Source organism: Labrus bergylta, chromosome 3 (genome assembly GCF_963930695.1).
Source record: "Labrus bergylta chromosome 3, fLabBer1.1, whole genome shotgun sequence".
NCBI classification, from domain to species: Eukaryota; Metazoa; Chordata; class Actinopteri; order Labriformes; family Labridae; genus Labrus; species Labrus bergylta.
The window spans coordinates 3712759-3726474 of NC_089197.1; the positions used below are offsets into that span (position 1 = coordinate 3712759).

Genomic DNA, 13716 nt, shown 5'->3' on the forward strand with positions numbered 1-13716 from the left:
AGGTTGTCCACTTTTTTCCCCGTTGTTCTGCTGTTTCTATAACAACCACCGGGGTCATCTCTCAGACTGCTGCGTTTCACTCCTAATCGCGTTCATGCGACACTTGACTAACAGCTAATCACCCAACTCGGATCTCTTGCTGTGCCCTATGAGCCCCCCCCCCCCCCAACTGCCTTTTCTCATCTCACTACTTTCAGTCATTTTGACACGTAAAGGTTTGTCAAGTGGAAAGCGAGTGATACAACCGTACAGAATCAGAATCAACTTATTTTTTTTTTTTTTCAACAGGTTCCCTTTAATGACAAATTGAAGAGCAATCCTTGGGCTGCAGCCCTGAAATTACTCCTCTGCCCCCCCCCACCTCCCGCTGTGAGCCAGCAAACACGGCTGTGCGCTGCATCTTTGTGTATTCAAATGTGTGTGCGTGCGTGCGTGCGTGAAGTGATGAGGTCTGTGCTGGACCTTTTTTTTCTCGGTGTTTTTTGCCAGTGTCAATATGATTGCTGTTTACTGCGGGTGCAGACAGCGCAGCGCTGATTATAATTGCTGGTTCAGATTGCAGAGACGACCTCCTCAGTTTCTACATGATCATACGTCAGCATTCCTTTTTTGAGGAAAAAAGATGGATGGCTTAAAAGTCTGTGTGATATCTAACCTACAAATACTTGAACTTAAGTGTTGCAGAAAGGTCTCTTGGAATTTGTTTTCTTTTTTTTTCGCTGCACTGATACAGGATCGTCCACATCGACATAATCTCAGCCTCATGGATTTACACACGTCTAAAATCCCTCAAATGCAACACACAGCCCTCTGTCAGGACTTGTGTTACAGCTCGTCTGCAATCAGATGTTGCTGCTGTATTTAAGACACATTTGGTCATTAATCCGCAGTTCACGTGTCAAACCATCTGGGAGGATCTGCACTGCTCACGCGTCACATACGATCCCTCACACCACTGGCTGACATCTGCAGTCTAAATGTAGCAGCGATTATACTTTTAACATTTGATCTGCCAGTCACACAAACTACCCTCCACTCACAATAACTGTCCTTTCCTTTTCCTGTCATTTCTCTGCAGGTTCAGATTGGTACCTGATCAGAGTGGAGCTGACTGTGACGGATGTAAACGACAATGTCCCCGAATGGAGCATGGTTCCTGCCCCCTACCTGGCTGTGGTCTCTCCCGACGCTCCTGCAGGTTCGCTGGTCTACAAACTGTATGCTCAGGATGGGGATGAAGGCAACAACGGGGAAGTGGAGTACTTCCTGTCTGACGGTGGGTCATTTTTCCCTTTGTGTAACATTTCATTTAAAAAAAGGAGACATTGATTTTGTTCAATTTGAGCATGTTATGTCAGAATGCCCTGAAGAATGTAATCCCTCACAATGGTTGTTTCTGCTATGACGTGTTTGAAACGACACACTGACGGCTCGATTCACTAAGAATGGAATAAGAATGTAAAAAACTCAGAATCTGCACAGTCTCAACGTCTACTTCACAAAGCTTTCAACGCTCCTGATATTCAGGCGCACACATGCCGAATATGTCTGGCTCGTGTGAAAAATGTCCACATATTAATGCTGACATATGAGGGTAGGGGACACTAGATTTAAATCAAATCTTTTCCTAGATGGAACCAGACAAAAAAAAAATCACTTGCAACCCCACCATGCATAACGGCCAGAGGTGCTGCTTGTCAACAAGGCAAGGGCTTGGGGCCCCTGGCCACTTGAAGGCCCTAAGGGTTGACAAAGTTTAAACCACAGCAGTAGCTCAAAATGTGCAAATTTTGTGCAAAAATGGACAGTTAGAAACCTCCCTTATCGGGCCCCGTGTCTGACAGCACTCCCTCGTGTATTACTCCTGTGAAAGGAGTTCCTCATTGAAAATCACTGAAGGAAAATGAAGAGGAGTTACCTGTTAAAGAAAGAGGAAGAGCGTCGGGACACTCGTAGATAAAATAGTGGTTGGAGGGGCCCCTAATTCATTTTTGCCTAGGGCCCCAATAGACTTCTCCACACGTGGAAGAAGTGTCGAGTCGCTGACAGACCTGGACTCAATCAACCCCTGATAATTTAAAGTCATATGATTCACTGGTATGTTTCTCATGTGGCCTTACTGTCTCTGTTTTTATGTCTTCCTCCTTTTTCTTTTTCTTTATATTGCCTGTTTTTTAAACTCACTGTCCTGTGTCTGTGTCCAATTGTACTGTCTACCTCTTGCAAATGTTTTCCAATGTGGTTTTCAAGCTACAAATGGCAATAAACTGAACTGAACTGAACTGATCTTTACAGCTTTATTTACAGATCAGTTATACGTAAGTCATAGAGAAGCACATTAGCTCTCCTGATCCCTGGACAGTTTGTGCACAGCATCTCTTTTAAATAATGCGCTACAATCACCACCGACTCTCTGCAGATGGCGATTAAAATATAATAAATGCATTATGGCACATTTAAATATGTTCAAACAGCACTGACTGCCTTTTTAACAAAAATATTTATTTATGGGCTCCTGACAATAAATGACTTTATTTAGAGATAGGACAGTGGATAGAGTCAGAAATCAGGGACAGAGAGCGAGAGAGAGAGCGAGAGAGAGAGAGAGAGAGAGAGAGCGGTGAATGACATGTGGAAAAGGAGCCACAACTCGGATTTGAACCCAGGCCATTTGAGTGACTCTGCACATGGGGTGCGTGCTCTACCCACTCGTCCACAGTATTTTCCGACCCATTTGCACTGGTTAGCAGGTGCAGAAGCCGTGCATTGCTATTTTGAATCAGGCCCTCAGTGACAAAAAAAACAACCTATAACGTTACAACCGCTTGGTGTTGAATCTGCAGCCTTCTGTGATTCACATCTTCACCATGAGAGAGTTTAAAAATGTCTAGTTTCTAAACTAAGGTCATTGATTCATATACAAAAACCTTTACATTACTTATTGGTATTATTGGTGTGTATTCTGCAGAAGGAACAAACACCCGACTTGGACGTCTTTCGTGCACACTGGCTTAGTTTTGACAGGTATATACATTTTGTCTGCCCATTTTAGAACACTTCCTCTGTAAGACACTGTGGTTCAGTTTCCCCCACGGGGCCGACTGAGGATGAATCACTTTATAAACTAAGTGAACACAGAAACATTGATTGGAGTTTCCTAATTTAAACGTCTTGTTTATTTGGATTGGTGTTGGTGTCATTTATTATGCTAACACAGGAGTGTGATAGGATGTGTTCCTCTGAGGTTCACACCCAGAGTAACAGTTTTAGATGTTTATAAGAAGGTGTTATCGGGCTCCGTTATGTGACGTACAGCTCGTTAGTTTTAACATCTAATTCTCTCTTTGCATTTCACATATCAACAACTTAGAAAGACGGAGCATCCAGTCATATTCATTGATTTATGGTTTGAGTTCAGCATGCATTTACGACTCCTCTGACAGCTCCTGAAGGCAGACGTTCTTGCACACTTTCTCGTCTCAGCAGTCCTTAGCTCTGTTTGGCTCTGAGCTGGAACATAGGGAGGCTGTTATGTGTCTCACTACTCTTTTCCTTTTGTGCTGAGAGCAAAACCAGATGAAAGTCTGGCAGAAAGAATCAAGATCAATACGGGAAACTCAACGTATTCTTCAGCACCTCTTTAGTTCATCTGCTGATTATTTGAGGGAGAAAGACTCCCACAATTTTCTTCAAACAACTTTGATTGAATTATCGGTTTCCTTGTGCTGCTCTCAATGGTTCCTTCCAATTCTTTTTACCTCCAAAGATATAATTTGCATCACCATTGTGTCTCCAGAAAGACTGTCTTTAAAGCTCTCAGTGTGTAGGATGAAGTAGCATTCAGCTGTGAGATTTCAGAGTAAATCAACTAGCTGAATTTTGAATTTCTGTAAATGCACAGATCCACTTTTTTTTCAGTTCTGATCCGATTCCAATACATATATACCGATACTGATTCAGATATTTTATTATCATAACTAATAGTGTTATTGTTATTGTTGGTAGTATGTGTAAGGCTGAACAGAGCTGCAGTAAACCTCTCCACTGCATCGTGATGGCTTCACAAACAGAAAGCGGCAACAGCTGCCAAATTTTTCAAATTAAACCAGGGGTAACTTGTGTCGAGAAATTTAGAAACTTGATAAATTAAATTCTTACAATTTTTTTGTGGAATGAAGCAACCGTAATATAAAAATCAAGATGATCCTCTTTGCCCTCTGGAGTTATTTTTACCAAGTTCATTTAAATGTAACATTTTGTGAAAACATGTTGAAAAAAAAGTATGAAAACAAACTTGGAAAACACATTTTGAATATTAAATTCCTTTTCTGCTGATGGATTCCTGAAACCTTCCTCAATCTCGGCCCTGAGTGATGATATGATATTAGTTAGTATTTAGGGTTAGGGTAGTAATATTAGGTGCAGTCAGATGAGGATCAATTTGTCGAGGGTGTGGAACATTTTAAAAATGTATCATTAAACAAAGTGATATGTGTAGAAATTAAAATTGAACTGATTCTTAAATCAGGATGCATTTTGCTTCTGTGTGCAGGCGGTGATGGTCGTTTTGAAGTGGACAGGAAGAGCGGGCATGTACGGACCACGGGCCTCCCCCTGCAGCGGGACCGGGAGTACCTGCTGACCGTGGTGGCTGCAGACCGGCTGGGCAGCCGCAGCGCCCCCGCCGTCGTCTCTGTGGTGGCAGGAGCCCGGCCGCCGCAGTTCACCAACGCTTCTTTCACCATATCCATCCCAGAAAACACCCCCGAAGGACAGGCGTAAGTCCACACATACACACTCTCTACAGAACATCCTCTAAATGATCCATGTTGAACTTATAATGAATACATTTCTATTATCTTGCCATGCTCAGACATGATTGACATCCACTTGAATAAAAAATAGTTTACAAAGATTCTCTGAGTCTGACTTCTCACCGTAAACAATAGGACAAGAATGCACGAGTCACACCCAAGCCCTTCCAGAGAGGGGGCGTGGTCAGACACAGCTCATTTACATATTTAAAGGTACAGACACAGAAACAGCCTGTTCTGAGCAGGGCTGAAATAGAGGGGTTTATAGACATGATCAAATACAGGATCAGAGTGGACTTAGAACAAGAAACTTCACACACATGTTTTGAGGAGCTCTGAGACTTATTTACACTGAAGAGGAGGATATGTGACATTTAATGGTTGGACAGATTCATCCATATTTGACCTTTTTTTCCTTTTCCTTAATGCATAAATACATTTTCATTCAACAGAATACTGAACATATTTTTGTATTGTTAGCATGCTACATTTAGCCTTGAGTGTGTATGATAGGCAGCACACTATTTAAAGTCGTACCTGCAGCTGTAGATGCGCACACGCGCGCGCACACACACACACACACACACACACACACACACACACACACACACACACACACACACACACACACACACACACACACACACACACACACACACACACACACCCTCAGGTCTGAGTATAGTGGTGACAAGTCTCCTTGGGTTTGTTGCTTTATCCCTTCCAGCTTCTTTTATTGGACATCTTGAAAAACCAATAAAGTGGATATGTCAGTCTAATTTATTATGATGGTTTCGTCAGAAATACCCTGAATGGGTTAGATAACACATCTAATAATAGCCTAGCTCTTTATTCTGCACCTGCCTGATTATTATACCTGGTGATAGAAATGAACTTGAAGTTATTTCTTCTATTCATTTCACTTTGGAGTAAAATACACTCAACATGTTGTTGAAGCTTTGTCATGACATCTGAGCCTCCATCAAACAGGTACACACACTGAGAGATCAATCATCTATCTCTAAATACTACATGTTTTTATTGCGATAAATTCAGACTGTTTATTGATGATCGGTCAGCAACACTGGAAGTATGAAGCTGCGTTTTGACTTGTGGCCTTATCGGGGTCATCCCTCAAAACCAAGTATTTGAATCACCCCATCAATGGAAAAACGATTAATCTCTAAGTTGTTTTTCTAACTTATTGACCAAATTTTCTTGTCAGTGCTAGAAAAAAACAGGATTACCCCGATGAAGGCCACAAGCCAAAAGGCTAAAACAAGTTTATCTTCATACTATGAGTGTTGCTGCTGCTCTACTCTCCATGCACCTTGGTAGTTGTGCGGAAAGCCCACTCTGTTCATTGCAAATTCACATTTCAGTAACAATGCCATTGTGATGTCTTGTGCAGCCCCAATTTTTTTCACTTCAGGTCATCTTCACATGCAGCTTAAAAAAGACTTACAGTGGGTGTGTTGTGCCTCACATGCAATCAGTAATCAAGTGTCTGATCCATCCATACCAAGTAAAAAGATCAACCTACATTTTATCGCTTGCTTGTTTACCTTCCCTGTCCTCCATGCTGATGTTTACTCTGATGTCTTCCTCCCTCTCTAAATGGGGCCCTTCTTCTTCTTCATCAGCTTCCTGGTCACACCTGCTGTGTCCTTCCAGGAGAAACCGATCACCTACAGTCTTCTCATCAATCCCAGCAGCCTCTTCTCCATCACTACAGAAACTGGGGAGATCAGCCTGACCCGCCCCATCGACTACGAGAGCGACCAGCACCGCTACCTGCTACTGGTGCGAGCCAGCGAGGGTCTGGACAGCATGAGCAGCGCTGCCGAGGTTTGTGTGTGCCTGTGTGTGTCTGTGTCAAGTCACATTTCCATTGTCTTATTCAATAACTTGAACGGTTTTTAAAACTCAAAGATTTGAGACATTTCAAGGTTGCTCCCTCAACTCTTACCATCTGAATTTTACAAACAATGTCTGACAAGTCTTCAAATTAACAAGTCTCCTACCAGAGGGGTGATGTCATTTTATTTGTTTCATGACTTTGATCTGGAGTATTTTAAGTTCCTGTCACTTGCTTCTTCGGGGAGAGTTGTAAGAGCAGCACAGTGATAGTTTGCGGGATGACAGGTGTGGAGTTGTGCTGAAGAGTGGTGATTATGATGTATCATAAAAGACAATGAAATCACCGCACGCAGTCATGAAATCTCAAACCGGTCTGAAAAACAAACTTCAGCCGTGTGTGCAATGTGCATTTAGGCTGTGATACTGTTAGACTGGATCCTTTTGATTTCAGAGGCTGTGTGAGCGGTCAGAGGTCATGGTTGGCCTCCCGTCTTTTAAAGAACTCATCAATGCTACATAGGCTGTAATTCTGATGCCCTTAACCTGAATTTATTGAGAAAGAGCCGTGACCTTAAGAGACAAGCGTCCACATCCATTCTGTTCAAAGCTTAGAGTTTTGTCTTCAGTCGAAACTCAAACAGTCTTTTCTGTCTGGACTGACTGTTCTGGAATTCCCCCACGACTTCTTTGTGTTGTCAGGAGGTGAGAGAGAACCGCGGCTGACCGCTGCAGGCAGCGATGCATCTGCTCTGGTTTCCATCACTCCTCTGGCCCCTCGGGCTAAAACATGTCCTGCTGAACCATCTGTCCTCCACTGCTCCGCTCAGGGCCCCGGTGGACTACAGAGCACCAGAGCCTCTTTATGAAGAGACAGGGGAATACAGCAAAGAGGGAGACTGAAGGAAAAGCATCTAAATGTAGGAGAGGCGAGAGAAAAAGGGGAATAAAGAAGAGTAATTAGCAGGGATTGTATGTCCTCTTTGCCTCCCCTCTGGAGTCTCCAAAAAGCTTTTTTGATCATCACCTTCCTGTCAATGTCAGAACTCATGGGCTGTTGTGTGACAACAATCAGTGCAAAAAAGTCAGACAGCATAAATGTGGCAGAGAAAGCCGGGAAGAAAACAAGACGAGGTATCAACACTCATTTCTGGACAGTCGAGACAGTTCATGTCAGCTGAAGGAGTTAAACATTGAGGGGCATGGTAGAAGAAAAACTCCTTGTTTGTCGATTGTTTTTCTGTAGGTGACGTAATCGGTCAACCAGAAGAAGGTCCAGTCGTAACAAGCTGAAAGGGGGAATATCGCCACCTACAGTAGCGGAGTGGGACATACTCCTGTGGTTCTTAGTGGTACATGTAGCGCAGTGACTGTAGCCTCTGAGAGTGAATGATTTTGTTTCTTGCATTCTGGTGCAGTCAGTGGTTAGAGATAAATGACCTCCAGTCTGGACTTTAAGTGCGCTGCATTGTTTTCAGTCCAAGAAACATCTGAGCAGTGACCTCGGATGTGTTCGGATCAAAGGGAGGAGAGAAATTTGCTTCTTCAGATATGTCTACAAAATGTATCTACCAGTCAGATGAAGCTAAAGCTATCGACTACCTTCAGATAAATTGGTGCCAGTTTAGTGGAGAAGAAAAGTCGATTTTTGGATTTATTCTCGATTCAGTGGGAACATGTTCCAAACACGTAAATTGTGCAAAACATGAAGAGCAGCAGATAGACATAGAAGATGTTTTCACACATGCACTCCTGAAATGATCTAGATCAGTGTTTTTCAAAGTGGAGGTCCAGACCCCCTGGCGGGTCGCCAGAGCATGTTAGGGGGGGGTCGCAGAAACTTTGAGGAAAGAGGGAGTAAAATGGAACAAAAAATAAACATTCTTTGTTTCCTCATAAATCGTAATCGTCTTTTTAGAGGATTGAAAACTAGCTTCCTGCCTCCTCGTTATAAGGAAACAGTCCTTTAAGAGTAGACCACCAGGAAACCTGACCGTGTGCATCAAAAAGTGTCATAATGAGCCAGTACACATAAAGTACGGCTAATGTTCTTGGTCTCGAGGTTGATATTTTTTAGCTGATGTCCAAAGAAATGTAAGAAATGTTGCAAGAGGGGGTCCCAGCCTGAGGTTAAATGGGGGTCCATGGCATGGCAAAGATTGGGATCCCCTGATCTAGATCATTTCAGGAGGACTGCTCCAGAGATTCTCCTGTCCTTGCTGTTCACATATACTCCTCATATTCTTAATTTTTGTCTTGATATCAAAAACAGCTTCCAGTTTATAGGGCTGACAAGGTTAACCGGGATTAAACACATCAGGCTTAATTAATCCTAAAGGCTCCGCAACACTGCATTTTTTATTGTCACTTGCAAAAAGGAAGGAGGGACATAAGTTTTTGATACAACCGACATGGAACTCAAACTGAGTGACACCAGCGAAATGTGTAACAGGCTACGCTACATTAGCTTTGCTCTGTAGGCGGACTCTGCAGATCCACAGAAGAAAAGGAGTGGAGTCATCAGTGTCGGAGCGTTTTGTTTACATCAAGAATGAGAACAGAGTTAGTTTTATTTAAATAGACGTTTTTATTTACCTTTATTATTTTGTACTGGATTTATTTGATACTTTATCAAACCTCTGAATCCTCAGGTGATAAAACAAACGGTGCTGCAGGTCACTGTCGGAGCATCTGAGATTTAAGCCCACTGTAAGTCACTCCACAGCAGAAATCATACAACAGTCAGCATTTTCAATGAGTGCATTTACAGGGAATAAAAAACAACAACAACAACAGCAACAACAACAAATGCTAAAATGGCAAAAAGCTGATGTGCATAGACTGCAGAAACACATTGAGAGAGGAGTGAGGCGTATGTTCCCTCAGAGCGCTCCGGGCTAAATAGGATGAAATAAAGCAAAAGTAAACGTTGGCTTAACTAACCCAGCTCAGAGTTCTTTTTTTGTATAGATTTTTTAAGTAAATTTTGATAAATCCTGATCTCTCTACTTTATGTGTTCATGCTTTAAATTGCATTGTTATCATTACAATACCTCCAATTATGATACACAAATATGAAGATTTTTAATCAATCTGACAAAAACTTTTCATTTAAAGAGACATTTTTTTTTTGCCAGCAGACATCAGCAGCTGAAGAAGAGAGGCGTGCAGACTAGTCCATTTACATGCACTTCACATGCATTTAAATACAATTATACTTATCCTGCAAATGATTACAGATGTAACTCTACATCATAACCAGAGGTTGAGACTTTTGTTTGGCTCATGTTCCTGTTCTGTTCAATCACTGCTCATGTTAGTCTTTGTGCCTGGAAAATTATGATGGTTATGATTCTTTTTTTAACTTTCCTTTTGGTGGACGGATGAATTGTCTTCTGACAGGTACACAACAAAACAAAAGATCTGCAAGGGTGGTGCTTATTTATACAGCCAGATTCAAACTGAGCAGTCGGCGGTCGTAGTTGTCCCGACTTACAGCACACACATGAAAAGGGCTACCGGCGACCCCACAGAATCGCAGATCCAAAGACGACATGCAAGCACACGAGTCTTCCTGCTGTCCTTTGGCAACCAAAACAGACGAACAAAAGAAAGGCTCCCACTGTGCTGCTGTAAGAAAAGTTTTCTTAGTTGGGTTTTCTTTCTCAGATTTAATTCTGCAGAAGTACAACGCAGTCTTGTCTCCTCATCGGTTAGTGCAAAGCAAAAACTGGTTGGTGGCAACTGAGACCAATAACGTCTCCGTGGCCTTCAGCAGTATGAAACCTCTCCTTCGCGCCAGGTGGGTCGTTCTGTCAGTGTGTGACGTCACATGGAAGCAATGAAAAAGTCAGGGAAAATCATGTAAGTTTGTTTTCTTTAAGAGGAAGTAGCCAGCTGCTTTTCAATATTATATAGTTATTGTATTGAAATGAAGAATGTTTCAGTCGCCTCAGTGTGCCAGACTCAAAACACCACGTCCGAGATCAGCTTGTGAGAACACAGCCTGAAAGAACATAGCAGACCACCGAGGAGATCGATGTCACACTGGAGTCAGCTGCGGCAGTAATTGTCCAACAATGAAAAGCTGAAGTGGAGTCGTTACGCTGCAGCTGATTTCCCCATCCGTTACCTCTGCACTTTTTATGTTCTCTGACTGGTCAACACATGGAAGCCTGATTTGTGTTTAACCTCCCACCTGAAGCGTTGGCCATGTCTCTTCGACAGGGAATGACCTGGGATGACCTGGGAGTGGCCTTGGAAGGAACCGAGCCCAGTGCATTATGGGTGTTGATGTATTTGAAAGCTTTGGGCAGAAGGGCATGACACTTTAAGTCTGGTTTTTCCGGCAAATTTCCTCTCTTAAGAAGCCTGGGTGTAAATGCCAATGCTTCCTAATCTGTGGCTGTCCCTTTTGTACGGGGGAGGTTGATTTTATTTTGCTTTTCAGAAATGAGTCTCAGTTTTCTCAAAATGGCGAGCAGCGATGGTGTGTTTGTGTGAAGCCAGAGTCACTGAGCATGTCTTTAATTTGCAGGTAGTTTCCAAGTTTCTCCCTCCAGGAGTGATAGCTCATCGGCACCATTAGTTACCTAACCAGCCTGAGACCTGCCTGCAGCTGCCTCCGGAGTGTGTGTGTGTGTGTGTGTGTGTGTGTGTGTGTGTGTGTGTGTGTGTGTGTGTGTGTGTGTGTGTGTGTGTGTGTGTGTGTGTGTTCGTCTGTGTGTGTGTGTGTGTGTGTGTGTGTGTGTGTGAGCTCATCTTGCTTTATTACGGCTGACTTCCCCTCTCTTCTCATTCAATCTTGCTTTTCCTCAGACTCAGTATGTATAAACACACACACACACACACACACACACACACACACACACACACACACACACACTGTACGTTCATATATCTTTCCCAGCCCTCGCCATTTCCTGTCATAATGGTACCTAGGCTGTCCCACACGGGCATGCATGCAAACACACACAAGCAAACAGAGACTAACGGTCACTGGCAGACACACACAAATCACCTCGGTGGGTTTTTCATGGTCAGATATTATTTTGTCGTTCATTGCTTTTGGAAGCTGATCTTTGCTCAAGGATTAATATATAAATATAATATATATATATATAAATAATATTACAGAACTTCATCCTACCTACTGGGACCTAATACCAGTGCTATTTACACACCCCACAGAGTGTGTGTGTCGCGCTGTGGTCTTGTGTGTTCATGTGGAGGAGCAGAGGAGGAGCTGGGAGGGTCAGAGAGGCCTCGCCTGCCAGCGGTGCGTTGGTATTTATTACTCCTGAACGCTGCGAGCAGGCAGTCAACATCTGCTAGAAGATGCTGTGTTTGCCTTCATGTCCCTAATGAACTCGGCAGCATTACACACACACACACACACACACACACACACACACCTACATGCTCACACCATACAAATTCATCTCCGCACACTGATCCACTCTTCATTTGTTGGCTCAGGGCTTCTGGAAAAACTGCACCACATTGCATTCTGTGCTGATCTACTGAAGTGAACGCAGTGCCGACTCTGCAGCAGCTCCCCTCACTGAGGAGCAGTAAATAAACCACAGGGATCAGGATCAGGGCAGGCTTTTGGAACATGTTGGGTAGAGAGAGGCTTGCTTTTTTGGTTAAAGGGACAGGGTTAATTTGGGTTACTCACAGATGAAAACCTCCACAGTCCCAAAGAAAAACCAATTCCCTGAACGGTGCCTGAAGTAGTAATCCCAGATTTTTAAATTTCATAACTCTAACCCAGTGTGACTTTTAAGCTCCGTTTTTTTTCCACTTGTGATTGCCTGGACGGTTTCAGCACACGTGGAAACAAAAAACAGTGTTTCTGAGACCTGAATGAGATCAGAAAAGTAGGAACTCTGTGGGGTTTACTTTTGCACATGAATAGTCTCTCTTAAGAACGCCTGGTATATCGAAACTTTGCCGACAGTCGACGTTGGATTAGTTGACTTCCAGTTGTGTGTTTCTAACTCCTCAGTCAAAATGAAGTGTGTGATGAAGGTCAGAGTGTGTCTCTCGCTAACTGATTCATTCCCTCCTCATTTCTCTCTCAGGTTCGGGTGATTATCATCGATGAAAACGACTGCGTGCCAGAGTTCCTCCAGTCCATCTACAGCAAAGATGGTGTGCCCGAGACCGTGACGACCGCGACCTCCCTGCTGCAAGGTGAGACGTCAGGGGCAAATGTTCACAGAATCATTTTGCTTTTCTGTTCATATTTCAGCACCTGTCACGGACAAACTCCAGTTAGTTTATCACGGAAAACATCACAGTAGAGGCTTTATTTATGTCTTTCATAGAAGAACACTGAATTGTTCTTTTGTTCAAATGATGAGAGATGCAATTTTCATTTTATTTTTCAAGATTTATTTTTGGGGCTTTTTCTGCCTTTAATGGAGAGATAGGACAGTGGATAGAGTTGGAAATCAGAGAGAGAGAGTGGGGAATGACATGCAGAAAAGGAGCCACAGGTGGGATTTGAACCTGGGCCGTCCTCTTGAAGGACCACAACCTCCATACATGGGGCGCGCGCACTAACCACTGCACCAGCAATTTTTCAACTTGCTTTTTTTCTTAACAATTATCAGAAAGGTACATGACTGAAGAGCCAAGGAGTTCAAGTATCTCTGGGTCTTGTTCACGAGTGAGGCTAAAATGAAGCGCGAGATCGACAGGCAGATGGTGCAGTGTCATCAGTATGAAGAGGGAGCTGAGCCTGAAGGCAAAGCCCTCGATTTAGCGGTCGATCTACGTTCCAACCCTCACATGTGGTCATGAACTGTGGGGTAGAGACCGAAAGAATGAGATCGGGGATACTAGCGGCCGAAAAGAGTTTCCTCCAAAGGTAATCTGAGCTCTGACTTAGAGATAGGATAAGGAGCTCGGACATCCGGAGGGAGCTCGAAGTAGAGCCGCTACTCCTTCTCATCGAACGGAGCCAGCTGAGGTGGTTTGGGCATCTGATCGGGATGCTTCCTGGACTTTCGGGAATGTCCAACATGGGAGGAGACCC

The 13716-nt window shown here is 43.4% G+C and overlaps 1 protein-coding gene across 1 annotated transcript in view; it reads left to right on the forward strand.

Annotated features, from left to right (window-relative positions):
- Positions 1–13716, forward strand: part of si:ch211-186j3.6 (neural-cadherin) — a 296332-nt gene that overhangs the window by 84797 nt on the left and 197819 nt on the right. Inside the window, exons 2-5 of the mRNA XM_065952497.1 lie at positions 1079–1276; positions 4553–4778; positions 6458–6662; positions 12758–12869. Coding sequence (XP_065808569.1) covers positions 1079–1276; positions 4553–4778; positions 6458–6662; positions 12758–12869 — 741 coding nt within the window. The remainder of the gene's footprint in view (positions 1–1078; positions 1277–4552; positions 4779–6457; positions 6663–12757; positions 12870–13716) is intronic.